At 34.7% G+C, this 25,226-nt stretch overlaps 2 protein-coding genes across 3 annotated transcripts in view; both read left to right on the forward strand.

The window, feature by feature from the left end:
* Positions 1–376: 376 nt before the first annotated feature.
* The window catches only part of LOC308434712 (olfactory receptor 6C6-like), a gene marked incomplete at both ends in the record, with an annotated part of 34,816 nt that continues 9,966 nt past the window's right edge, over positions 377–25,226 (forward strand). Inside the window, one exon of one of the 2 annotated variants that reach the window (XM_080935104.1) lies at positions 377–1,258. In XM_080935104.1, coding sequence (XP_080791230.1) covers positions 377–1,258 — 882 coding nt within the window. Of the gene's footprint in view, positions 1,337–25,226 lie in introns of those variants that run through there. The other variant, XM_080935103.1, reaches the window with a different exon arrangement.
* LOC308434756 (olfactory receptor 6C3-like) lies at positions 10,032–24,509 on the forward strand (the record flags this gene model as incomplete). The annotated part of the gene is made up of 2 exons (XM_080935150.1): positions 10,032–10,264; positions 23,804–24,509. The coding sequence occupies 2 exons, from the start codon at positions 10,032–10,034 to the stop codon at positions 24,507–24,509; spliced, it is 939 nt and encodes a 312-aa protein (XP_080791276.1).

Genomic DNA, 25,226 nt, shown 5'->3' on the forward strand with positions numbered 1-25,226 from the left:
GCTGCCAAGTTCCTTCTCCAACTTCCCACACAGGAGTCCCTCCCTGACAGCTCCCTTCACATTAGAAGCTCTAATGTGAAGCAAATCCTTTAGAGCATTTCTTTCCCATGTAACTTTTGGCCTTGGTGTTTTTTTCACAACAGAAAAATTAATTATGACACATACAAATGGTGTCTAAGATATGTTCATGAGATAAAATTTAAACTCATTAAAATATTTTTTTCAGGGGTTATACTGAAAATGTGCTTTCCTGTGAGTATAGAGCAATGAATATTTTCCATGTGTGTTATATGTGATAGTGGTTGTTTGTTTGTTTTTTTACTTTTATTTTCACTTATTTTATTTTATGTAGACTTACTAGAATTAAAAGAAAGAAATGAAGAACCAATCTGTGGAGATTGTATTCATTTTGCTTGGACTGACAAATGACCCTCAGCTACAAATTCTCGTTTTCCTGTTTCTTTTTTTGAATTACATCTTGAGCATGATGGGGAACTTAGTGATCATCTTCCTCACCCTGATGGATCCCCATCTCAAGACTCCAATGTATTTCTTCCTCCGGAACTTCTCCTTCTTGGAAATTGCATTCACAACCTCCTGTATTCCACGATTCTTAATGAGCATTCTCACTGGAAACAGAACAATTTCCTACAATGCTTGTGCAGCTCAATTGTTCTTCTTTTTTCTCTCACTAATCACAGAATTCTACCTACTAGCTGCCATGTCCTATGATCGCTATGTAGCCATCTGCAGGCCACTGCACTATCCCATCATCATGAACAGCAAAGTGTGCCACCTACTGGTCCTCAGCTCCTGGGTAACTGGGTTCTTAGTCATCTTCCCCCCTTTGCTCTTGGGACTCAAACTGGATTTCTGTGCCTCCAAAACAATAGACCACTTCCTGTGTGATACTTCTCCTGTCCTGCAGCTGTCTTGCACAGACACACATTTCATAGAATTGATGGCTTTTGCTTTAGCTGTCATGACACTTGTCATCACCTTGATCTTAGTGATTCTCTCTTACACCCTCATCATCAAAACCATCCTAAAGTTCCCTTCAGCTCAACAGAGAAATAAGGCCTTTTCCACCTGCTCCTCACACATGGTTGTTGTTTCCATTACTTATGGGAGTTGTATCTTCATGTACATGAAAACATCAGCCAAGGAGAGGGTGGCTTTAAATAAAGGCGTTGCTGTGCTCAACACTTCTGTGGCCCCTTTGCTAAACCCTTTCATTTACACCCTAAGGAACCAGCAGGTGAAGGATGCTTTCAAGCAGGTACTTCACAAAATGTGTTATTCTCAGAACAGTGAATTAAGATTTAGACCTAAATAGTTTGCTGCTGGAACATGGATTAAAGGGGGGGATATAATTTCCACGTATGTCAGCTATGATCTATGCTTTAAGTCTCATGTTCTCTATTACCCTTTATTTCCCAGCTCCCTTACAGCCCTCCTTCCTCACTCCAGTCATTTCTATGATACACCCTATATCAGAAACTAAATCAAATATTCTACAGGCGAATTTTCAGCTATGTTTAGAGTATTTTCTCTTCTGGAATTGGATTTATGGTTTATCCTTTTCTGAATAGAGAGCATCATATATGATGCTGATGTGTCAGCATACAGTTTAGTGCAGAGCCTATGAAAATCTCTCAGAAATTATATCCTATTGTCTTTACTCAGTGAGTGATGTCAGTGTTGGCATCTGCATCTTCCTGTACCATTTGCTTCTACTATGTATGATTATTAGAAATAACTCGACAACTATGAGTATTGAATCTGTAAGATTTGTTCATATTCCTTCAAACATATCTGATGCATTGGTTATAAACATGTCAATAGTCTGATAAAAAAATTAAGAAAAAAATAAACTTTAGCTTTTAATTTTCCTGAGTTCTATCTATCCCCCAGAGAGAGGAAATCCCACATTTGAGTTCGAGAAAATATTTCTTCTAATCAGCATATCTCAGACTCTATGTATTCTTATTTTTCAATCTATTAGAGAACCAAAAAGGTTTTTAAATCACAGATATTTACAAGATTTGACATAATACACAGTATCAGAGAAATTACATGTTTGTAGCTTCTTTTGTTACAGAATGTGGACAATACAAATAGAGTAACCCTGAAAGTATATATTTGGATATAAAATGTGTAATAGTGGGCTACAGATATAGCTCTCTCGGGGCATAAAATTGGTAATTGGGGCTCAAATTGCTTACTTCTGGCAATTTAATTATCTTGTACTTTTCAGAGCCAAAAACTGAAGACTTCTGGCAATTTTTCTCTTTCTTGCTATTTGGGCAGCCCAAATCCTGTTAGCTTCTGTTAATTAACTCCTGCTGATAGCAGTAGGGAAAAAAGAAGCTTAATTGTTTGGGTTTCTCTCTCTCTCTCTCTCTCTCTCTCTCTCTCTCTCTCTCTCTCTCTCTCTCACTCAGGGACCCTTGCTGGTCAGGGGAGAGGTTCAGAATTCCTACTGAGCCAGAGAGAAAAGCAAAGATAAGAGAGAAAGAATATCAGCTACAGAGACAACACACACATTGGATGAAGCTGAAAAAAGGAACCACCATATTTTATTGTAGTTCTGAGTTTTTATACCTTCTCAGGATAACTGATCACTTGGTTTTCTAAGAATCTTCACATTAAGTTCATAGTAAATTTAAGGCAATAGTTCATGTTATTGATCAAGAAGACTTAATGAGTTACATCATAATTGTTGACATGTCTTTCCATTAAGACTAGTACCTAAGTAAACATTCATTACCTGTTACTAGTTCCATAGTTCATTATAAGTTTAAAGTAATAAATATCATGTTATAAGTTGGGATGGTTTTATCAAGAGCCAACTATTTGCCTTGTATCTTATTTTGAAGTCTTGTATAGATAATATAGTCCATCATTTATTTTCTGTCCCTGCACTTATGATAAATTGCCCATTACCAGTTTGTAACCTTTAGTTACCAGATAGTGGCATCATTCCTAACCATGAAAAAATGTTTTCCTTGATCACAAATTTGTTCCATCTGGATAATAGTGTACACAATTTCATTTGAAAAATTGAGATAAAGTGAAGCCAACTTGCAAATATAATAACCATGACATTACTATTTACATTACTGTGTACTGTTGGCATTGTTGCATCCTATTATTTAGTTTTAAAAATATAAATAAATACTGAAGGAGCCGAAGGGGTTTGCAACCTCATAAGAAGAACAGTAATATCACCAACCAGACCACTCAAAGCTCCAAGGGACTAAACGACCAACCAAAGAGTTCACATGGGGGGTACCCATGGCTCCAGCAAGATTTGTAGCAGAGGATTGCCTTATCTGGGCATCAATGAGAGGGGAGACCTTTAGTCCTGTGGAGGCTCAATGACCCAGGGTAGGGGAATGCTAGGATGCTGAGGCAAGAGTTGGTGTACAGGTCAGGGAGCACCCTCATAGAGGTAGGGGGAGAAGGGAGGAGACAGAGAGTTTGTGGAGGGGAAACTGGAAAGGGAGATGACATTAGAAATATAAGTAAATAAAATAACCAATAAAATTATAAATAAATTTTAAAGCATTATACCTGTACTTTTAAGCCTAAAAACACAAAGCACTAGGTTTCTTTAGGATGTTTTTTTCCTGTTTGCACTTTTGATTCAAACCACCCAGGGTCTCTCCTATAGCTTCTTTCTCCACTTGTTCCTTTCCACTTTCATGTCATATGTATTCTATGTCCATACTCCATTCATTTAAAACCTCCTCTCTTATGGTACTATTTCTAGTTTCGTGGCCAAAACACACACCATAGCTGTGCATATATACATACATAGAACATAAAATCTAGGGTTCATTTATGAGAAAAAATGACATTTTTGACTTTTTAAGTTTTCTTGTTTGACATAAGAATTCCTAGATTCTTTCATTTTACTATAAATTTTATAATTTTTTTTCTGTTTAAATGAAATTCCATTGAGTGCATAAGGTATTCATTCATTCATATATTGAGGGATTGTAAGTTATTTCCATTTCCTTGACTATAAATTTTTTAAAAAATGGATGTAAAAACCATAGATATACCCCTTTCTGCTCTCCTTCCCTCTGCCTCATGTGATTTTTTTTATCCCTTCTGAGTGGGATTAAAACATCCTCACTTGGGTCCTTTGGCTTGTTAACCTTCTTGAGTTCTGTGGATTATTTCCTGGGTATTCTGTAATTTTTTTCTTGGTTAATATTCACTTATTAGTGAGAACATACCATTCATCTCCCTTTGGGTTTGAGTTACCTCAGAATATCATGGTGATATTTACTAGTTCCATCCATTTTCCTGCAAAACTCATGATGTCTTTTTTTTCTTATTAGACATTCTCTGTATTTACATTTTAAATGTTATCCCCCCACTCCCATTCCTCTTCTCCTTCTACTTGTTTCCATGAAGGTGCTCCCTCTCCCAAACTCCCTCTCCCACCTCAGTGCCTTGGCATTCTCCTACACTGGAAAAATGCACCTTCAGGGACCAAAGGCCTCTTCCCCCATTGATGCCAGACAATGCTATCCTCTGCTACATATGCAATTGGAGCTATGGGTCTCTCCATGTGTACTCACTGGTTGGTGTTTTAGTCCCTGGGAACTCTGGAGGGTTTGGTTGGTTGATAATGTTCTTCCCATAGGATTGGTTTCAAACCCTTTTAGCTCCTTCAGTTCTTTCTCTAACTCCTTCATTGGGATCCCAGTGTTCAGTCTGATGGTTAGCTGCAAGCATCCTATTCTGAATCAGTATGGCTCTGGCAGAGCCTCTAAGGAGGTGTCCATATCAGATTCCTGCCAGTAAGGACTCTTTGGCATCAGCAATAGTTTTTGGGTTTGTTAGCTACATATTGGGTGGATTCCCAGAACCATGCAGTGTCTTCAGCAGTAGGAATTACTTTCTAGTTTTGCAGTGAAACCAAGAATAATTAAAATACTTTGTGTTGTTTTGAGAGTTTCTAGGTCATGCTTGGCCAAAAGTTCATAGGGAGGTGTCTCACACCTGGCACTTGTGTCTTAATTTGAAGCACACTGCTTCTTTAAGCACTGTTGACCTCCTATGTAATATACTTTTATGTGTCAGGAGGTATTTCTTTTCTGGTCCAACCTATTTGGAGTTCTGAAGGCTTCTTTTATGCTCGTGGTCATCTCATTCTTGAGGGTAGGGAAGTTTCTTCTATGATTTTGTTGAAGATATTTACTGTGCCTCTTTGTTGATACTCTTCTCCCTCTTCTATTCCTATTATCCTTAGGTTCGGTCTTCTCATTGTGTCTTGTATTTCCTGGACATTTTGGGTTAGGAGCTTTTTGTTTTTTGCATCTTCTCTGGCTGTTTTGTCTATGTTTGCAATGTTGTCTTCTGCCCCCAAGATTCTCTTTTCGATCACTTGTAATCTGTTGGAAATGCTTGCTTCTGTGACTCCTGATTTCTTTTTTTGGTGTTCTGACTCTAGGGTTATCTCTTTCAGCATTTTCTTTATTGTGTCAATTTCTGTTTTAATTTCCCTCTTCCATTCCTTTATTTTTTTGGTTCTGTTTTCCTCTAGTTCTTTGAGTTCTTTGAGTGTTTTTCTTGTTTCTTCTTTAAAAGCTTCTGAATCTTTTTTGCTTTTCCTCCCTTTCTTGTTTAAGTATCTCTATCAGCATCTTGAGGTATGATTTCAGGTCTGTGTCTTCTTTTTCTGGAGTGTTTAGAATTCCAATGTTTGCTGTTATGGGAGAGCTGGGTTCTGGTGTTGCTAGATTGTCTTGGTTTCCTTGGGATATACTCTTTCTCTTTCCTCTTGTCATTTTGTTGTCTGTGATATGTTCTTGCCTTTCCCTTTTATCTGGTCTGTGTTCCTGGTTCTCCACTGGTCCAGATGTCAGATGGGCCGAGCCCTGTTTTATGCCTCAGAGTCGTCAGGTGTGAGCAGAAGTTCCAATGTTCTGTTTCTGCTTGCTGGATCAGGCACGGCAGGGCAGGGCAAGGCAGGGTGTGCACTTTCCATGTGCACTCCGCAGAGATCTCTCTGCTCCCCGGCAGCCCAGGTCTCCCACCCACCAGTTGCTCAGCCTCTATGCCTTTCCAGGTTTTAAGGAGAACCCAATCTTCTGGGTCCATATCCTTACTTGCCCCGGTCTCTGGACTGGACATATCCCGTTTCCCACTTTTATAGGGCTTCTTGACTTGCATTTATTATATACTGACTTATCTAATAGGTCCAAGAGTCTATGATGGAATCTACTAGTGTAAGAGTCTTCTGTAGAGTAACTTATAGCGAGTGAGCTTGGTGTTAGATTTTAGATGTGATTGGTAATTGTTCTTTATTTTTATCAGAGTTATCTTGAAAACATTTTCCTAGTATCTATTTAATAGTTTGGTTGTCTTTCCAATGTTGCCTAATGGTTGTCAAGTACAGTGTAGATAATATTTTATCAATAGGATCCTATAAACTAGATTGTCTGTAAAATTTAGGAAGGCCAATGATTATTCTTGATGAACGATGCCAAGCACTGATTTTATTAACCCAAGGCCTTTACTACTTCAGTGTTATTTTCAGTTATAGTGAGGAAATATTCTATCCAGCCAGTGAAGTTATATACAAACACCAAATACACTTGAAATTGGCACAGGAAGGAAGCATGTGAGTAAAGCTTAGTCGACAGTCCTCACTTGAATACTTTTCATTTTCCTGGATTGGTTCAATTAACAAAAAAGGATGAGGATGGCCAGAGTTCTTGTACAGAGTGATAGCCTGACATATATGTTTTACCATAAAGTCAATCACTGTCCTATGTATAGTAAGCTACCATTTACAAGTTGGCATCTCCACCCAAGTGGAATGAACCATATATGTCTTTCATATTTTTTTCTTGAGATGATAGTATCTTAATTCCAATTATCTTCCTTCTTTGCTACCTTGTTCTTCCTCTTCGTGAACATACTTTGATTTTATATTATCCATATATGGAAGAAAAAGTGATAAGTCTTGAGGAATCTCTAAGGCTGTCTTTTGGACTTCTGTCTGTCAGCCTTTTTTCTTAGAAACATAAGAGATGTTCTGGGGGCCCTTGAAATAGGTGACTGTCACTTGAAGAGTAGTTTCTAAAAGATATAAGATTTTATGTTGGTTGTCAATAGTGTTTTTATGTGACAAAACTTGCATGGATTACTATGAAATACTGTGCCCAACATAGTTTGGTTCTGAAAATCTGACTGATGTGATGAAGCAGGGAATAAAGGACAGACTCATATATACTCAGAACAGAAAATCTGAGATATGGGAGGCCTGTTTACTTATTTAAGAATGGCATCAGCTATACAACAACCCAAAACTTTGGTATATTTATTATATACAGCAGAAGAATGTGGTTATCTAGACAAGGTTGGTGGTCTCCTGTGGGGGAGCAGTCTTAGGTTTTAGTTATTGAAGGATGAAACTGCTCTTATTAATTTTTAAACATACAAGTCAATCATTCATAAACACTCATACCTGGGCCAGAAGCATAAGTAGCATCATAGCAGTAAACACTACTAATTCAGGCAAGCTTATTGAAGATAATAGAGCCAAGAATGCACATATTCTTTGTAGGAGATTCACAACCTGGAAAACATAACACATTAACAGATATACACATTGAGATTCAGTATTGGGCAGGAAGACTGCAAGGTCCTGTGGCAGCTGTACACATGAACTCATGCCAATTGTAGCAGTATGTTCAAATCCTGCTCAAAATCAAGCCAGACCAAATACCAGCTGGGAGGGGAGATGACTAGAAGTCCAATTCTAAGCAGAGGATCTTTTGGCAATTGATAGATTCTGATAGAAGAAACTTTCTCTAATAGGACTTCTCTTGGTAAGTCAACCATGTTGCAGTAAAAGGCCATGCATATATACAAGATTATATGGGTGACACAAATTAGATTTGGCGGGAGAAAAAAGAGAGTACAAAGTTAAGTAGATAGGGCAGAAAGGGTAGCTCTAGAAAGATTTGGAAAACAGGGTGAAAATGGTCAAAACATACTGTAAGATATTCTTAAACGTTAATAAAATCAGTATTTTGTATTCACTTGCTACAGTTATTTCCAAAAATGATAATGCCAAAAGGTAAAACATTTTTGCATGCAATATTATTATTTTCTTGATTTGTTTTCTCTTTTGTGTCACTGGACACTGTCCCTCAAGGCTCCTTATCTACTTTCAGCACTAGTGTCTGTTGTAGTTGATATTCCTTTGTGTTTTATGTACATTTCACTCTCAGCAATTATAATTCTCTGAATTAGTCCCTTGAGCTGGCTTCAGAGATTAGATGAAACATTTATTAACAGATGCAATCATTTTGATGGATCTCAAAGAAACAATAATTTTTTAACCTATGTTTCTTGATCCCTCCTCTTTGTAGTCAATAATATATATCCTACTCTTGATGAAATGGTTCAATTAAGACAGAAACATTTTCAGTGTACAAGTTAGTTCAGCAAAGAGAGAATGAAGTCTTTTTAAAACTGTGATTTCCCTGGACTATAGTACTAGCACTCACCTATGTCTTCAACACATTACAGGCATTACCATTGCCTGTGAAACTTTTTTGAGAATTAGAGGCAAGGTAAGCATAATGTGTATTTCATTAGATTTTACTATGGCAATTCTTGTCAAGTCTACTTCTCTTTTGCTTTGAATATCTTTGCCTGACTTTCACTCTAAGACAGTTTCTATTTTTGGTGGTTGAGGTATGTTTTTTGGAGACAGAAAATTGGTCCTGCTTTTTAAATCTAGACTACTAATATGTGTCTTTTGATTAGGGAGTTTATTGTTCAAAGTTTATTGAATTTTGTCAGAAAAATAGAAAATTTAATAAGCAGTAAAAGTTGAAAAGTACAGTATTATTAAAGGAAATATTAATCTGGCAAATAATATAACATTGTTAACAGAAAGCATGTAGGTAAGAAATAAAATAGAACTCTTCAAAGTCTCTTTATCAGTTTTCCAAAGAGCATCCTCTGAGACCTGAGCACAATTCAGACTTTAATAGATAAGAGTTTTGTTTCTCTTGAACACTTTTGGTTACCTGGAGGATTCCTTTAAGTACTTGCTTGGTGTCAGAGATTTAAAGAGGGAAAGATATGAGGCTGTTTCCAGTTAAATGCCCCCAAAAGTACTTTACAGTCATCACACTTAACAAATAATAATCAGTGTTATATTTTATTCCCATGGCAAAAACCTATCTCTATGGTTTTGGATAAAGGATCACAATAATTTTGATTAGAGGTATAGAAGGAAATGAAAGATCACCTATGCCAAGCTCTCTAAAGAGATAAAATAAGGATCTGAATTCATATAGATAAATCTCAGATGAAGAGATGGATGTATTAAAATATTCTTCATACTCTACAATTACACCTGTGTAGTAGTTGAAGACTTCAGGAATAATGTGTACTTTTATTTATATTGAAGTTAAATTGAAAACACTATGAATACCCATGATCCTCATTAAACTTATTGTATGTTAATATATGCATAATCTATTGATTTTTCATAAATATTAATACAGAAAAGCATAATTTGATATTTCTGGTTGTGGATAGTGGATCTCCTACTGTTAGAATATTTAATATGTACTTTTCTTCTGAAAGCAAACAAGACTTAACTAAACTATCTTTAATTGTACTAATTTACATGCCCACAAAAACCTCTTTTTCTCTCCACAGAACCTCGGAAGATTTTTGGTTTTGGTTTTGGTTTTTCACAATAGTCATTGTATTTTGGTTGAAATAATTTGTATCTCATATTGTCTTTAGCAATTAATTTTATTTAAAATTTTGCTTTCAATAAAGGTTTTCCCTACAAAATGAAAGGAAATAATGGACCATTGCTATTATTGTGTGTCTTCCAATGCTCCTGGATGTAGAGAAAGCTTATTCCTGAAAAATTCTGGCTCGGTACTGAGAAATTTATTACTGTGTACTGCAGATCTGTTAACTCTGTTGTTGTTAATATGTCTGGCTAAAGTTTTTTGTAAAGTGGGTTCTGAATGAGAAACCATACTGAAACCACAGAGTTTATTCTTCTGGGATTGTCAGATGACCCTAAGTTCCAGGTTCTGATCTTCGTGTTTCTATTCATCACCTATGCACTCAGCATCACTGGGAACCTGACCATCATCACTCTCACATTGCTGGATTCTCACCTCCAGACCCCCATGTATTTCTTCCTCAGAAATTTTGCAACATTAGAAATATCCTTCACAACTGTCTGTATTCCAAGGTTCTTGGGTACCATTATCTCAGGAGATAAAACCATTTCCTTCAACAACTGCATAGCTCAGTTATTTTTTCTTATTCTATTTGGAGTCACTGAATTTTACCTTCTAGCTGCCATGTCCTATGACCGTTACGTTGCCATCTGCAAGCCTCTGCATTACCTGACCATCATGAGTCAGAAGGTCTGCACAATGCTTGTATTTGCCTCCTGGCTAGTATCTTTCCTAATCATCTTCCCTGCACTCATGCTGGTTCTACAGCTTGATTACTGTGGATCAAATATCATTGATCACTATACCTGTGATTATTTTCCCTTGCTTCAACTTTCCTGTTCAAACACAAAGTTTCTGGAGAAAATGGGGTTTTCCTGTGCTGTCTTTACCCTAATGTTAACTTTGGTATTAATATGTCTGTCCTACACATATATCATATCAACAATTGTGAAGATTCCTTCTGCTAGTCAGAGGTCAAAGGCATTTTCCACGTGTTCTTCCCACATGATTGTCATCTCCATCTCTTATGGCAGTTGCATTTTTATGTACATTAAACCTTCAGCAGCAGATAGAGCATCTTTGACCAAGGGAGTTGCCATATTAAATACCTCAGTAGCCCCCATGCTAAACCCCTTCATTTATAGCCTTAGGAATCAGCAAGTCAGGCAAGCTTTTATGAACATGGCAAGGAAGATGGTATTTTTCACAAGTACATGAAATAATGTGGACTCTGATTAAATTAAATTGATAAATTAATTGTGTCAGTGATGCATTTGGATCAATGTGTTGCTCCCGACCTTCCTTGATTTTTCTTTCATTTTTGTTAACAGCTTATTGGCCTCTCTCACTATTGAGTGTCTTATTCAACTATTAATTTCTTAGGTCTTTTTGATAAAACATTCTTCTGATATTTCATAATAGCAGCTTCTTAAGTTGTAATTATTATACACATAAAATTATAGTTTGAATTTTATCCTGAAATGTATCTCCAGAAATGGAAAAGTCACTTTGTGTGCATTCATATATTTTACACAAAATATAATGCAAATATATTTGACAATTTTTACATGAGCTGTGTGTTTAATAGACTTTTTATATACCAATAACATGGTCTTCATATATACATGGAGAGGATATATATATATATGACTGTATGAGAAAATAAACATAAATATTTTGAGACTATTTTGTACTTTGTAATTCCATTAAGAAAAACATCCTTTGTCAATATCAGTATCCAAATGGCATGTATTTAATGTGTACATTTATAGTTTGATGCATAATTTGTTTATATTTTTCCAAACCTTATATATACATGCATGTATAGTATACAGTCATATATGCATATATTCTTAGTATTTATGTGTTTACTACAAAGATTACTTCTTTTCACCTTTTGATATATTTTGAAACAAAAATATAATTTGATTTATTATATGGAAAGGATTAAAGAAGCTTAAAAAAAGAGCAACTCCAGGAAGAGTTCTTAACCAACCAAGGCCCCAGGGAGCTCCCAGGACCACATCATGAACCAAGAGCATACAGGCTGATCTAAGGCCCCCAGCACATATGTAGCAGAATTCTACCTGGTTGGCCTCAGTGTGAGAAGATGTGCTTAATTCTCAAGTGACTTGAGGCCCCCGGGAAGAGGAATGTCTGGTGCGTGTGAACACCTTCTTCAAGAGAGAGGAGGAATGGGATTAGGAACTGAGAGAGGGGAATGGGGAAGCAACAACTTAAATATAATAAATAAATAATTTTTATCAAATAAGAGTAATAGAATTTGAAGGGATTCAAATTTTAGAAGGAAATCAGTTATTTTTCCCTAAATTCCTACCTCCCCAAATGAATAATAAATTTATATTTAAAACAAGAATTGACAGAGCTGTGTTTTATCATCTTAAAGCATATATTGTCCCATTGCATAGAAGGAAAAATATCATATTAGTTAAGTCTAACTAACTGGTTTGAGGACAAAATCAGATCTGTATAGTATGTAAAACAATGGCCTATATTTATTATAATATTAACAATTATTACATTTTTTTAAATATGATGCATGTGCTCATAATTAAAATTGTTATTGAGGTGGCTCAAGATGGCTCAACAAATAAAGCTACCTGCCACCTAGACTGGCAGTCTGAGTTCGTTCCCCACACTCACATGGTGGGAAAAGAGCTGACTTCTAAAATCTGTCCTATATTTCCACCCAAAACATGGCACATATGCGACTGCACACACAATATACACATAGGCGCACAGTAAATACTAAAATTTCTATTTATTTTTACCATAAAGAGTCTACTGACAATCTGTCTCCCTGATGCCATGACATCAGAATGAAAGATTTGATACTAACTATCCAGATCCATTGCTTACCTGATTCCATCTAGATGTCCAGACTTGTTCTTAAAAACATCCTGGTTCTGCTGTTCTACTTTTCTTTTTAAACATATTTTTATTAAAATATAATTATATCATTTTCCTCTTTCTTTCCTTCCTCCAATACCTCTTATTCCTCCTTCCTTAAATACTTCCCATGTACTCCTCTCAAAATGATAAGCTACTTTACTTTGACTATTATTGTTACATATAGAGAGATGCATCAGTATATGACTACAACAACTGAGTTCATGTTTGTTCTTTGTGTACGTATCATTTCAGAGATAAGTATTTTATTGGATTGTCAGTTGGGGGACTCATCTCTAAAACATGCTAATTTACCTTCTCTCAACTATCAGTCTCTCAACAACCCAGTCTCAAAAAAATAAATTGCTGTGTTTCTTTTTCTTCCCCTCTCATTTTACCATGTCTATAGATACTATCATTCACCAAGTTTTGTTTAATGCAGCCATTTCTAGCAGACAGGGTGCCATAGCAGACACCCTGGTCCTTTGGCTCTTACACTTTTTTCTGCCACGTTTTCCATGATGCTCTCTGAGCCTTGGGTATAGGTGTTATGTTATAGGTATAGCCATTGTGGCAGGCTTCCCACAATCTTTTGACCACTGCGGTTGCAATTTTCTTCAATGGTCTCTATTTTCTGTAAGAGATGCTTCTCTTTGATGAGGAATGAGAGATACACTCATCTTTGGGTAAAAAGATAAGTTTTACAATGTAGTTAGAAATTACTTTGCTCTAATTTAGCAGTGGTTGGTTCTTCTCCAAGTTTCATGATTTAAGACCTTTGGATAAAGTCACAATGGCCTTATTTTATGGTTCTAAAGTAATTAAATGGAACATACCCAGAAAGCTATTTTTATATATCTTGAAAATTATTGAGAATAAATAACAAAGGCAAAGCATGAACTATTTATTGTATTATTAGCCCTGAAACAAAGAACAATATACTGTAAAATATAAACTACTGATTGATACAAACAGACTATAAACAAGTCTGCTCTTGACTTTTTCTGACTCTGTCTTGTTTCTATCTTCTATGTCTGTGATGTATAATTCAGTATTATCACTTTTCAAATACATCAATACCAAAACCAAGCAGTAATATTTATACATTTGTGCATACATATATGTGCATATAATAATACTATAAACAATAATAATCAAGGAAAAGGATGCTATCAATTTGAATAGGGGCATGGGAGGTTACCCAGGAGAGACTGGAGAGAAAAAAGGGAAAGAGATGTAATTCTGCTTTAACTTATACATTTATTAAAATCAAATCTTATTATCACATTTAATCATTCTATTCTGGTGTAATTACCACTCCTCTTTCTTTTGAATTTGGCATTATCTTTATTTCTTTGGGCCTTTATTGGCCAAACCTGTGCCTCTGGAGTTTAGACCTAAATCCTGTTTTATATATACCTATTTGTATATACCTAACACCCTACAGAACCAACTATCAGTCACAAAACATATTCAATACATTATAATTCTATTTAATATACCATCACAGACTATATATTACAAAGAATGTCTATTTCATATAAGATTGCTCATTCACCCTCATCTTTCAAGACTAACTTTAAAGTTTCTACATGTCAAAGTATTCTAAAATGGCATGTTTTTAAATATATTCACTCAATATTCCCAAGGATGCATGACATGTTCAATAAGAAAGACTGACACTGGTCTAGATATTAACAAATTTAAGTACTAGACATTATACATTTTTTCATGTCACAATGGAGTCAAACTAAAATCACTAATTCAAATATAAATCAAAAGTAGTATATTGGCCTCAGGACATATCTGTGGGGGGTTCTTTTGTTGAGGTGGGCAGACAATCCCACATCAGAGCAGAAGTTCCTGGACCATAGGAAGTAGTAAAACAGAGTTCATCACAATACTAGGTATTCATCTCTGTTTTCCTAATTGTTGATTTAATGTGACTTGCTGCTTCAAGTCTCTGATGCCTTCACTTCTACACAATGATTCATAGTATCTTGGACTATGAGCTAAAATAAAACTGTTACAAATTTTAAAAAAATCATGTGAGAATTAAACAATGTAATGGTTAATATCCAATGGATAAAAAAAGTAGAAGAAAAAAGTAAAAATATTTTATACTGTATAAAAATAGAAATGTGTCCAAAAATTGAAAGTTTAATAAACAAAACTTTATAGACTCTAAGTGGAAATAAATCTTTATAGGTATATCTGGAAAAATATAATTTACCCATAAGTGTGTATGATAAGTAATCACACTATATCTATACAAATTGATGTACATAAAATTAAATTATACAATTAACATCAATTCTATGATTTATATTTCAGAAAATTAAAGAAAGTCATTATTAAATTTAAGTCAAGTAGAAAACAAGGAATGATAAACACTATAGAAAATAGTTAAGCAACAGCTAAGAAAATTCAGTGAAACAAAATCTGTTTTAAAATGATCAGTTAAATTGATAAACCCCTACCAAATGTAACTGGGGCATTAGGAAAAGCAAACAAACTACTATTATGTTATTTGATAGTTAAGATTAATTTTTTAACAACTTTATTTTACAAAACAAAGATAAATGTACAGATTTTAAGCATTTTTTGCATAAAATTATACAAAACATTTTTGTCAGTACTTTTTTTCAGATTTTAAAATAATTTTTACATAAAACTATATAAATATATTTTTTAGTCAGTACTTGATTTTTAAAGGATTGATAGTATGCATTGAAAACTTAATAGTTACAATGAACATAAAGTACATGTAAAACAAAATGTAACATGTAAATAATCAAAGTTTTCTTGTTGTATAAAGATTGTTTTGTTTTCTTTTCTTTTCTTTTCTTTATTTCTTGGACTTCATACAGTCTGTGAGTTGTTTCTGGGGGAGTGCAAGCCTCTGGGGTTAGCATCCCACTATCAGTGACTGCATATTATGTCTGTTCTTTTGTGACTGGGTTATCTCACTCAGAATGATATTCTCTAGATGCAGCCATTTTCTTAAGAATTTGGTCAAGTCATTGTTTCTGGTGGCTGAGTAGTATTCCATTGTGTAAATGTACCACAATTTTGGTATCCATTCATCTTCTGAAGGACATCTGGGTTCTTTCCAGCTTCTGGCTATTATAAATAGAACTGCTATGAACATTGTGGTGCATATATCTTTGTTGTGTACTAAAGTGTCTCTGGGGTCTATGCCCAGAAGTGGAATAGCTGGGTCTTCAGGTAGTACTATGCCCAATTTTCTGAGGTATCACCAGACTGATTTCCAGAGTGGTTGTATTAGTTTGCAACCCCACCAACAGTGGAGAAGGGTTCCTCTTTCTCCGCAGCCTCGCCAGCATCTGTTGTCATCTGAGTTTTGGATCTTGGCCAGTCTGACTGGTGTGAGGTGGAATCTCAGGGTTGTTTTGATTGGCATTTCCCTGATGGCTAAGGATGTCGAACACTTCCTCAGATATTTCTCAAGTCATTCGATATTCCTCAACTGAGAACGTTTTGTTTAGCTCTGTATACCATTTTTTCATAGGGTTATATGATTCTCTGGTGTCTAGCTTTTTGAGTTCTTTGTATACCTTAGATATTAGGCCTCTATCTGATGTGGAGTTGGCAAAGATCTTCTCCCATTCTGTTGGCTGCCACTTTGTTTTCTTGACAATAAGATTAATTATTAACTGAATGAATTGAGGGGCACCTAAAGATTAATGAGGCTCTCTCTAGATGCTGAGTAAGCAGTTGACAAAATTCAACACCCCTTCATGTTAAAAATCTTGGAAAGGTCAGGTATCCAGGTGTATAACTTAAACATAGTTAAAGCAATATACAGCAAACCAGTAGCCAGCATCAAAGTAAATGGTGAGAAACTGAAAGCAATCTCATGAAAATCAGGGACTAGACAAGGCTGTTCACTCTCTACCTACCTATTCATATAGTACTTGAAATACTAGCCAGAGCAATAAAACAACAAAAAAAAATGTCAAAGGGATACAAATTGGAATGGAAGGAGACAAAATATCACTATTTGTAGATGATATGATAAGTAACCTTAAAAATTCCACCAGGGAACTTTTACTGGTGATAAACACCTTCAGTAAAGTGGCTCGATATAAAATTAATTCGAGCAAATCAGTAGCTTTCTCTACTCAAAGGACACACAGGCTGAGAAAGAAATTAGAGAATTGACACCCTTCACAATAGCCACAAAGAGTATAAAATACCCTGGTGTGACCCTAACCATGCAAGCGAAGGATGTGTATAACAAGAACCTTATGCCTCTGAAGAAGTAAATTGAAGAAGACCTCAGAAGATGGAAAAATTTCTCCTGGTCATGGATTGTAAATATCAACATTGTAAAAATGGCCACTTTGGCTAAGGTGATCTACAAATTCAATGCAATCCCCATTAAAATTCCAACTCAATCCTTCATAGAGTTAGAAAGAGCAATTTTCAAATACATTTGAAATAATAAAAAACCTAGGAAAGCAAAAAACATTCTCAACAATAAATCACTTCTAGGGCAGTCACCAACCCTAACCTCAAGATGTATTACAGATCAATTGTGATTAAAAAAAAAAAATGCTTGGTATTGGTACAGAGACAGGTAGGTAGACCAATGGAATAGAAAGGAAGATCCAGAAATGAACCCACACATCTATGGTCACTTAATCTTTGACAAAGGAGCTAAAAACATTCAATGGATAAAGGACAGCCTCTTCAACAAATGGTGCTGGTTCAACAGACAGACAGCATGCAGAAAAATGCAAATAAATCCCTTCTTATATCCTTCCATAAAGCTCAATTCCAAGTATATCAAAGACCTCCACATAAAACCAGGCACACTGAAACTAATAGAACAGAAAGTAGGGAAGAGCTTAGAACACATCAGCACAGGGGAAATTTTTTTGAACAAAATACCAATGGCTTATGCTCTAAGATCAAGAATTGACATGAAATTGCAAAGCTTCTGTACGGACAAGAACACTGTCAAAAAGACAAATCGGCAACCAACAGATTAGAAAACGACCTTTACCAATCCTACATCTGATAGAGGGCTATTAAAAACGAGTTTGTGAATTCCTAGGCAAATGGATGGAACTCGAAGCTATCACCCTGAGTGAGGTAGCCCAGTCACAAAAGAAAACTCATGGTATGTACTCACTTATCAGCAAATACTAGCCCCCACCAAAAAAAAAAAAAAAAAAAAAAAAAAAAAAGAGCTCAGAATACCCAATAAACCATTCAACAGAACTTAGGAAGCTCAAAAAGAAGGAAGACCAGAATGTGGATGTCTCAGTTCTTCTTAGAAGGGAGAACAAAACAGGGGAAGAAAATAAGGCCAAATAGAGGAGCAGGGATTCAGAAAAGTTCTACAGAGACTGCCTCACCTCAAGAACCACCCCATGTGCAGCCACTAAACCCAAGCACCATTGCTGATGCCAAGAAGTGTTTACTGGAAGGAATCAGACATGGATGCCTCCTCAGAGGCTCTCCCACAGTCATCCAGATACAGATGAGGGTGCTTGCACCTAAACATCAGACTGAACACAGGGACCCAAAGAAAAAGCTAGAGAAAGGACTGAAATAGCTGAAAGATTTGAACCCTCATGGGAAGAAGAACATCAGCAGCAGCCAAGGCACTGAGGGTGAGTGGGAGAGGGAGCACCTTTATGGAAACATGTTGAGGGGGAGTATGGAGGGGAGTACAAAGGAAAAATATAACATTTAAAATGTAAATACAGAGAGTATCTAATTAAATTTTTAAAATTCTATTGGAAGTAATATATAAAAAAGATTAATGAGGCACTGTAAAAGTAACTTTTATTCACCAGATTTAATTGTCATCATAAAGGCTTACTGTGGGATAAGCTTATTCTTTCTAGTTCTTTATGAACTTTGGCTGGCTAGTTCAATTGAGCTGCTTTCGCTCAAACTCTTCTGCAAACTGACCGACTCAATCTGGCTTCTTTCAACTTCTCATTGAATTTCCTTGCAATGCCTCAAACTAACTCTGGCAGTTTGTTCTAATCTTCTAACTCCTTATTCTCTGGCTTCAACTACCTCTGCTGATCTGCACTGAACTTCATGAACTCATAAATGTGACTCCCACTTAACTGAATAGAGCTGACTGATTCTCCCTGCACTGATCTTAAATAGTCTTTCTCCTGAGAGTTGGATCTATACTATCTCTGACTCTGCTGGAAGGGAGGAAGAAAGTCAGATCTCAAAGATGACACAGTAGCTGAAGACAAGTGTCTGAGTTGAAGATGAAAGCAGATACTACAGCAAGCACTACTATCCAACCTGACATTGCTTCTGCCTTTTTCTAAGCAGACTCACAGACTTCACAGGAGTAGTGCCAAGTATCTATCTGCTACACAGTGCTACCAGGATAGGTTTTTCAATGCATAGTGTGTGATCTAGTTACAGTGTAAAGAGATGAGTTACTGAGGGTGTGTTTATAGAAGACTAGGTCAGGGAGAACCTGCATCCCTGGTTAGAATGGTCTTGAAACCTCTAAGTCACATGGCTGATTCTCCCAATGTTTACCTGAGCCTGAAACACCTTAGTACTACAAAGAGCTACCTCAGTAGACTTTAGATTTGCTAGATATGTGAGAGATTACTGTCTTGAGGAAATTAAAGTTTCTGATTTATGGGATCAATGAAGTGATTCTATTTTAATCCAAATTAGTTCTTAAGTACAACTTTGAACATTTATACATCACCTTTAATTTAAACTATAGTATTTCCTGAACTTTTTATATTAAAAATACCTCAATTCTAATGTGCTGGGGAGAATTATTAAAAGAACACTTCTAGTTTTATATAAACTTGACACTAGTTAATCATTTGGGAAAAAGATAACCTTAACTAAGAGATTAACCCCACTCTATTGGCATATAGGCATCTTTGTGGGGCACTGCTTTCATTGATGATTGGTGTGAATGTGCCCAGCCTATAGTGCATGGGGCCACCTCAGGGCAAATGGTTCTGGATGCTATAAGAAAGAAGGCTGACTAAGCCATGAGGAACAAGCCAGTAAGCAGCACTCCTCCATGCCCTTTGCATCGGCATCTGCCTTCCTTCAATGATAACTATGATATGGAAGATATAAGATGAAATAAACCCTTTCCTGACCAAAAAAAAAAAAAAAAAAAAAAAAAAAAAAAAAAAAAAGATTCTGTCAAATGCTTCTCTGATTGGTCACTTTGCCCCTTAATTAGAAGTCACTTTTTTGAGGAGGATCAAAATCATGTACAAAATAGTTCCAGGCAGAGGGATTAAATGTGTGTACTAAGGGTATATCTGTGATCAGCCATATCACATAGACCTAGAAGGTCTTTGAAAGTAGGAGAGCAGCAATGTTGCTGGATTAAAATTCGTCTACACAGCATGGTTTTGTTTATGCTGTGAAGACATTTCTCAAGAGGATTAAGTAATATGGATGGTTCATCACCAATATTGGCTACAATGTTTATAAATAAATGAATATGGGATAAAATTGAAAAGGAGAAAATTATTTAGTGCAATACTATTTTCTCTCAAGTCACTAGGACACCATGATTTGAAATTGTTCTATACTACCACATAATCACTAACATAATCTATTGGAGGAAAATTAAATATCTATTGAAAATCTGTACTTACATTGTGCCAATAGTTGTAACATGTGTGCAAAAAGACAGAAGCACTGCAGAAATCATGACCACTGAGGTGAATTAGTAGTGGCCAAATCCCCAGTTCTCAATAAAAAATTAATGAATTGCATATAACTGTCCTTAACTTTCCCATATAACAGCTACACAAAGTTAAAGTTTGTCTAGATAAAGTGACAAGAATAATGTTCAGAGCTAACTGTGTAGTTAAAAGGAAGAATAAGAGAGTTATAGAATTTTTAATGTGACATGATTATATAACTACTGCCTTTGGGAAATTTGTAACATAGAGTAAGTAAAAGTAAATAAAATATTTGGTGTAATATTTTTCTGGTAAATTTGAAGTTTTAAGGGTAATGAAGACCTGGTAGTAAATACATTGATAGGTTTCTGTATAATGATACTAGATTCTCATATAATAATTATAAAATTCAAAATAAAATGCAGTAGAAGTACACTTCTATTTTTAAAAAATATTATTATAATCTTCATTACTCATTCTTGGTCTGGAGAGATTTACTAATGAATAAACTAGGTATCCTACATTCAAAGAAGAATCATTGTAGGATTGGATTTGGCAAATCCCAGAGGCTTTGAGAATATATTACCTACATTGTATAGACTGAGTCTATCTGCTTGTTGGGAATATTAAATTTGGCCAAAGGGAAGCAAGTTCAGATATTATTAACTGATTGGTACAGTTTTCTCATTGTGTCCATATATGGTGACATCACAGTGTCTTATGAACCTGCTTCTACTTGCATTCTTCTCATCAGCTCAGTCTCTCAGGATTTCTGCACCACCCAGAAAATCCTTAAGTTATTTTTGTGCAACACTGAAGATATGAAGATAACTTAACAACAGGGCTGTGTGTGAGCTTTATTTTAAATTTAAATTTCATATATATATATATATATATATATATATATATATATATATATATATATATATATATATATATTTGTGTGTGTGTGTGTGTGTGTGTGTGTGTGTGGTGTGTTTTAAGAATTTCTTCACATGAGCGTATCAATTAGATGACTGATTGGAGGATAGAGGCACTGAATGACGGTGAGGCATTTCTTATTTGATGCATACATTTTTCTTTTAATTTTCAGCACACATTTGTACATTTGAAAAAAACTGTTTTACCTTCTAGCTCCTAAAAGCAGTTTTACAGTTTCTCTGCTAAATTTCCTTGGAAGAAATCTTAGAATTACCATAACAAGTTTTGGAATTTGTGACTTAAGTCTTTCTGTGAAACAATGAAAAATATTAAAGATAAATATGCTTTATTTATGAAACTGCAAGAAATCTCAGAAGCAATCTAGTCCATGCTTTTCCTATGTGACAAGTTTTGTTAGTAGAGACAGGGTGAGAGGGATAACAAATACTTGTTCTAGAGAATATTATGAATGTATTTCAACTTGTTTTTTTTAAATAAATAAAAACTAATTTAGAGTTTCATGTTTGATGGTGTCATCAGAAATACCAAGAATATATTTCATAATTGTGAATAAATGCTTACTTTCTGACATCTAAAGGCTTATTTTGGAAAAATAAAACAATATTTGAATAATCCTTTATTACTACTGATTTTTACATTTTCAGTATTTTTTAATCATTGTTCAATCTACCATTTAATGTCTCTGCCATTTAATGTCTGCTATATGGCATATTTATAACGAACACACACACACACACACACACACACACACACACACAAAATCACACACACACACACACACACACACACACACACACACACACAGCTGAATACAGACAATTTGAAATCCAAACTATAAAATAGTGAGAAATAAATAATACCAATTATTAGCTTTAAAGTCTACCACATGATGTGTTGCCCTATAAAGAAAATGATAACGTGAATATAGATGAGAACATATTTCACAGACACTATGATGTTTGTTAAGTATAAGAAATGTCTGAAGTCAGAATGGTATAGTGTAGTGCTTTGTAGTTCACATATGGTAAATCCTATAGAAAATTTTATATGTTATGATCAGTCCTTAGCAAAACGTGCAATGGTTTACTTTAAGATCCAAAAAGTACTATAAACATTCTTTTTTTGCACTCAAAAAATTTAAAGAGATGACCCAAAGTGATCATAGTAAATAAATATAAAAGTGACATAAAAATATCAAACTATCATAGATCTATTACTGGTCGCTACACTGTAATCTCCTTATCTCCAATAGATTAAGCACTTGATAAGAACAGATGCTGCACTTTGTCCTAGACAAAACTTTTTTTTTTTTTTTTTTTTTTTTTTTTTTTTTTTTTTTTACAAGCAAAGATCATCTAGTCTTTATTTTTATTGTGGCAAATGTGTTTCTCCATGGTCATTTCAAACTGAAACCTATTAAAAATAAAAGTAATTGTAGAAAGCTCTGAACACCCCAGAAACAACTCACAGACTATATGAAGTTCAAGAAAAAAATGAAAAACCATTATGTTTTATCTTTACACACCAAGAAAACTTTGACTATTTCCAGGTTACATCTTGTTTTACAGGTAATTTATGCTCATTGTAACTAGTAAGATTTTAATGCATACTACCAAACCTTTAGAAAATCAACTACTGACAAAAATGTATTCGTATACTTTTATGCAAAAATTCTTATAATCTGTACATTTATCTTCATATTTTAGAATAAAGCTGTTCAATTTTTTAAAAAAGTGATTTTAACAGGAAAAGAGCTTGGTAGATGTTGTTATGTTAATTATTTTCTAGAATTAAATTATAGAAGTTTGGAAATGGCATTATGTTTTAAATTAACAGTTATATAGCAGCACAATTTAACAAAATATTAGAAATTGATAAAGTCTTAATATAAAATTACACATTCATTTTAATTTTATTGCAAGAATCAGTGATTTAAGGGTGTAGAGCAGTTATGACTAAACAGATATTCCATGTAAAATCATTGAAGCTGATTTTAAGCAAAATCATAAATTTTTAATTTAGAACATTATGTTTACATTGTATATATAGTAGTATGTATGAACATGTAATTATATAAATTATGTGTCTGATATATAAATTATATAAATAAGTATATAATTGTTTTATGTTTCTAGTAGGAGTGAAGACATTTGGTAAAAATCTTATAGGAAGATTACTATCAGATTATTGCATATTGTAATACTAATTTTAAACCTTGAAATTCTGCTGTATTAAATTTATGCTTTGATATTTTTTAATCAATAGACTCTGCTAACAGAAAATCAGTATGAAAAACCATTCTGTGATTACTGAGTTTGTGCTTTTGGGCATAACAGATGATCCAAAACTTCAGGTTGTGATTTTTATACTTTTATTCATTGCTTACATATTAAGTGTGTGTGGAAACCTAACCATCATCATCCTCACCTTGTTAGATTCCCAGTTAAAGACTCCTATGTATTTTTTTCTCCAGAATTTCTCCTTCATAGAAATTATATTCACCACTGTTTCCATCCCTAGATTTTTGGAGTCAATAATAACTAAAGTCAAGACAATTTCCTATAACAACTGTTTGGCTCAGTTATATTTCTTCATCTCTATGGGAGTATCTGAGTTCTTTCTTCTAACCGCTATGTCTTATGATCGGTATGTTGCTATATGCAAGCCACTGCACTACACCCTCATCATGAATCAAAAAGTCTGCACCATTCTTGTCCTCACTTCATGGCTGGCAGGATTCCTAACCATCTTCCCACCACTGATGTTGGTCCTCAAGTTGGACTTCTGTGCTTCCAATGTCATTGATCACTTCTCCTGTGACTACTTCCCCATTCTACAGCTCTCCTGCTCAGATACAAGGAGCTTAGAGATGATTGGCTTTTACTTTGCATTTGTCACCCTGCTGTTCACACTGGCTCTAGTGATCTTGTCCTACATCTGCATCATCAGCACCATTCTGAGGTTCCCATCTGCCACTCAGAGAAAAAAGGCTTTCTCCACCTGTTCCTCTCACATGATTGTCATCTCCATCTCTTATGGCAGCTGCATTTTCATGTATGTCAAACCTTCTGCAAATGAAAGGGCATCACTAACCAAAGGAGTGGCTGTTCTCAATACTTCAATTGCTCCCATGCTGAACCCTTTTATTTATACGTTGAGAAATGAACAAGTAAAAAAAGCCTTCAAGGATTTAATTCATAAAGTAGTGCTTTATAGAAGCAAATGAGGGTACATGTTAAGAGTATTGTAATAACATAAAGACGAAATAAAGTTTATTGTACTCTCCCATCTTATCTCTATTTCTACTCTCTATGCTGCTGAGCACTTTGGTCTTGGCTTACTATTAATTTGTAAGTAATAGTAATAGTACGACCAAGTCATACTACAGAAATATTGCTTTTAGATGTGTGTATGTTAAGTGCAAGCAATGTCGAACAATTCTGGTAATTGCTCACTCTTTTCGCGATTTGCTTGTTTGTTAGGTTCATTTTTGACATAACAGTCTGGTGAATAACCCCAAATGGTTTGAAACAACTATTTCGCTTGGATTCTTCAGAGCAACTAGAATTCACAAGTCTAAGATTTTGATTTGAGAATACTTTGCAATTTTGATTAGAAAACCATTTGCTGAAGAATACATATCAATGAGTTTATTCTTAATAAAAATTTTTACACTTTTGAAATGTAAGATTTAACACTATTTTGATAATCTTACACTGAATTTTTCTGTGATGCTAATATAAATATATAGTAATATTTTAAAAATAAATATTTTAAAGTATATATTTACACTTATATTATGCATTTATTTTCTACTTAGAAATAATTTGAAGTTCATGATATTGCCTGTTTGGTAGATATTTTAAAGTATATATTGCAACCAATGTTTTATGTTGTCTTTGTTGATCTGTATTTGATTTTAGAATATATAAAAGGGTTAATC

Source organism: Micromys minutus, assembly GCF_963924665.1.
Source record: "Micromys minutus genome assembly, chromosome: 22".
NCBI classification, from domain to species: domain Eukaryota; kingdom Metazoa; phylum Chordata; class Mammalia; order Rodentia; family Muridae; genus Micromys; species Micromys minutus.